Here is a 1,750-nt window from a genome sequence, read left to right on the forward strand (position 1 = left end):
AAGGACGTCGAGACACAACGCTCTGATAGGATGTGACATTGGGGTATAAGGTTTTATATTAATTGTATGAAGTCTTAGACGGTCTTGTTTGAACCGAGATGACTTTATTATTTATTTGGACAAGTTTGAATATGATGTAGAAGAAAGTGAATGTGAGCCTTTTATCCCTTTGAAAGGCTTGTATTTAAAAATGTAAAGAAGTACTTTTAATTAATATTTGAATTTTTATTCCTTTGTTAGTATATATGTGAGGGGTAGAGGGTGTCACACTTCCAACAGGCCGCCTCAACAAGGGCCTAACATTTTTCAGAGGACAACCAAGCTAGAGGAGACTCAGACTCAATTCATGAAGGTGACAATGTCAAATCACAAAAGCACTGAGTCAGCATTGAAGAACCTTGAGATCCAGGTGGGCCAACTAGCCAAACAATTAGCTGAAAAGTCATCCAATAGCTTTGGGGCGAACACAGAAAAGAATCCAAAAGAGGAATGTATTGCTGTGATGATAAGAAACAAGAAGAGTTTGGTAGTTGAGGATGAGGATAGGGTGGCTTTGGAGAAACAAATGTTGTAAAGGATGGCACTGAGAAAAAGAAATAGGAGGTAACAGATGTGACAAGTCAAGAGAGTGAAAAACCAATAATGGTTGAGGAGAAAGAAATAAACGACTAAGAAAAAGAAATAGAGGTAGAAAAAGAAAAATAAAAAGTTGAAAAAAAAAAAGAAGGGAAATAAAAGAGTAGAAGTGAGAAAGCAAGAGAGAAGAAGAAAGAAAAAGCTTCAAATGAGGATACGGAAGTACCATATCCTGTGGTACCTTCCAAGAAGGACAAGGACCGCCATCTGGCGAGATTCCTTGATATTTTCAGGAAACTAGAAATAACTATGCCTTTTGGGGAAGCTTTGCAACAAATACCACTCTACTCAAAGTTTCTGAAAGATATGTTGACGAGGAAAAATAGATACATCTACCAGGAGAATATTGTTGTGGAAGGCAACTGCAGTGCTGTAATACAGAGAATTCTTCCACCAAAACATAAGGACCCTGGAAGTGTTACTATTCCTTGTTCAATCGGTAAAGTCACTGTGGGGAAAACCCTCATTGATTTGGGAGCCAGTATCAACCTAATACCGCTCTCCATGTGTAGAAGGTTGGGAGAGTTGGAAATCAAGCCCATGAGAATGAATTTACGACTTGTTGACCGATCCATCACAAGACCTTACGGGATAATTGAGGATGTTCTGATAAGAGTGAAACATATGGTCTTTCCAGCTGATTTTGTGGTCATGGATCTGGAGAAAGACCATGAGGTTCCAGTCATTTTGGGACGTCCCTTTATGTCAACTGCAAGCTGCATAATTGGTATGGGAAGAAAGACACTAGAGATGGGTTTTGAAGATCAGAAGATCAATTTTGATCTTTTTGAAGAAAACAAGTCGGTGCCAGAGCATAATGTTTGCTTGTAGGTGATGGAGGTTGAAGAAGAAGTCCTGAAGGTGAGGACCAATATTTGATCGCCCATTGAGGTAAAAGAGACAAGCTAATGACGTTAAAGAAGCGCTTCCTGGGAGGCAACCCAGTTCTAATTTCTGCTATTCTATTTTTTTTTATGCATTGTATAATGTGGAACTTGCTTCATAATCATTACATTGGGGTATATTAGCTTGTTTTTGAATTATAGATATAAGGGTTTCAAATTCTTGAGAAAAGGACTGTAATAGAACTTAGGAATTTTTTTTCCTTCTGAAA

The 1,750-nt window shown here is 38.2% G+C and overlaps 1 protein-coding gene across 1 annotated transcript; it reads left to right on the forward strand.

The window, feature by feature from the left end:
- Nucleotides 1-885: 885 nt before the first annotated feature.
- Nucleotides 886-1,467, forward strand: LOC114405070. The gene has a single exon (XM_028367752.1). It carries the CDS (start codon nt 886-888, stop codon nt 1,465-1,467), a length of 582 nt encoding a protein of 193 aa, XP_028223553.1.
- Nucleotides 1,468-1,750: the final 283 nt, after the last annotated feature.

The sequence above is a fragment of the Glycine soja genome, chromosome 3, assembly GCF_004193775.1.
Source record: "Glycine soja cultivar W05 chromosome 3, ASM419377v2, whole genome shotgun sequence".
In the NCBI taxonomy this organism is placed as follows: domain Eukaryota; kingdom Viridiplantae; phylum Streptophyta; class Magnoliopsida; order Fabales; family Fabaceae; genus Glycine; species Glycine soja.

Excerpts from the sequence above, each read along its gene's own strand:
- LOC114405070 (XM_028367752.1), top strand. The coding sequence starts at position 886 with ATGCCTTTTGGGGAAGCTTTGCAACAAATACCACTCTACTCAAAGTTT.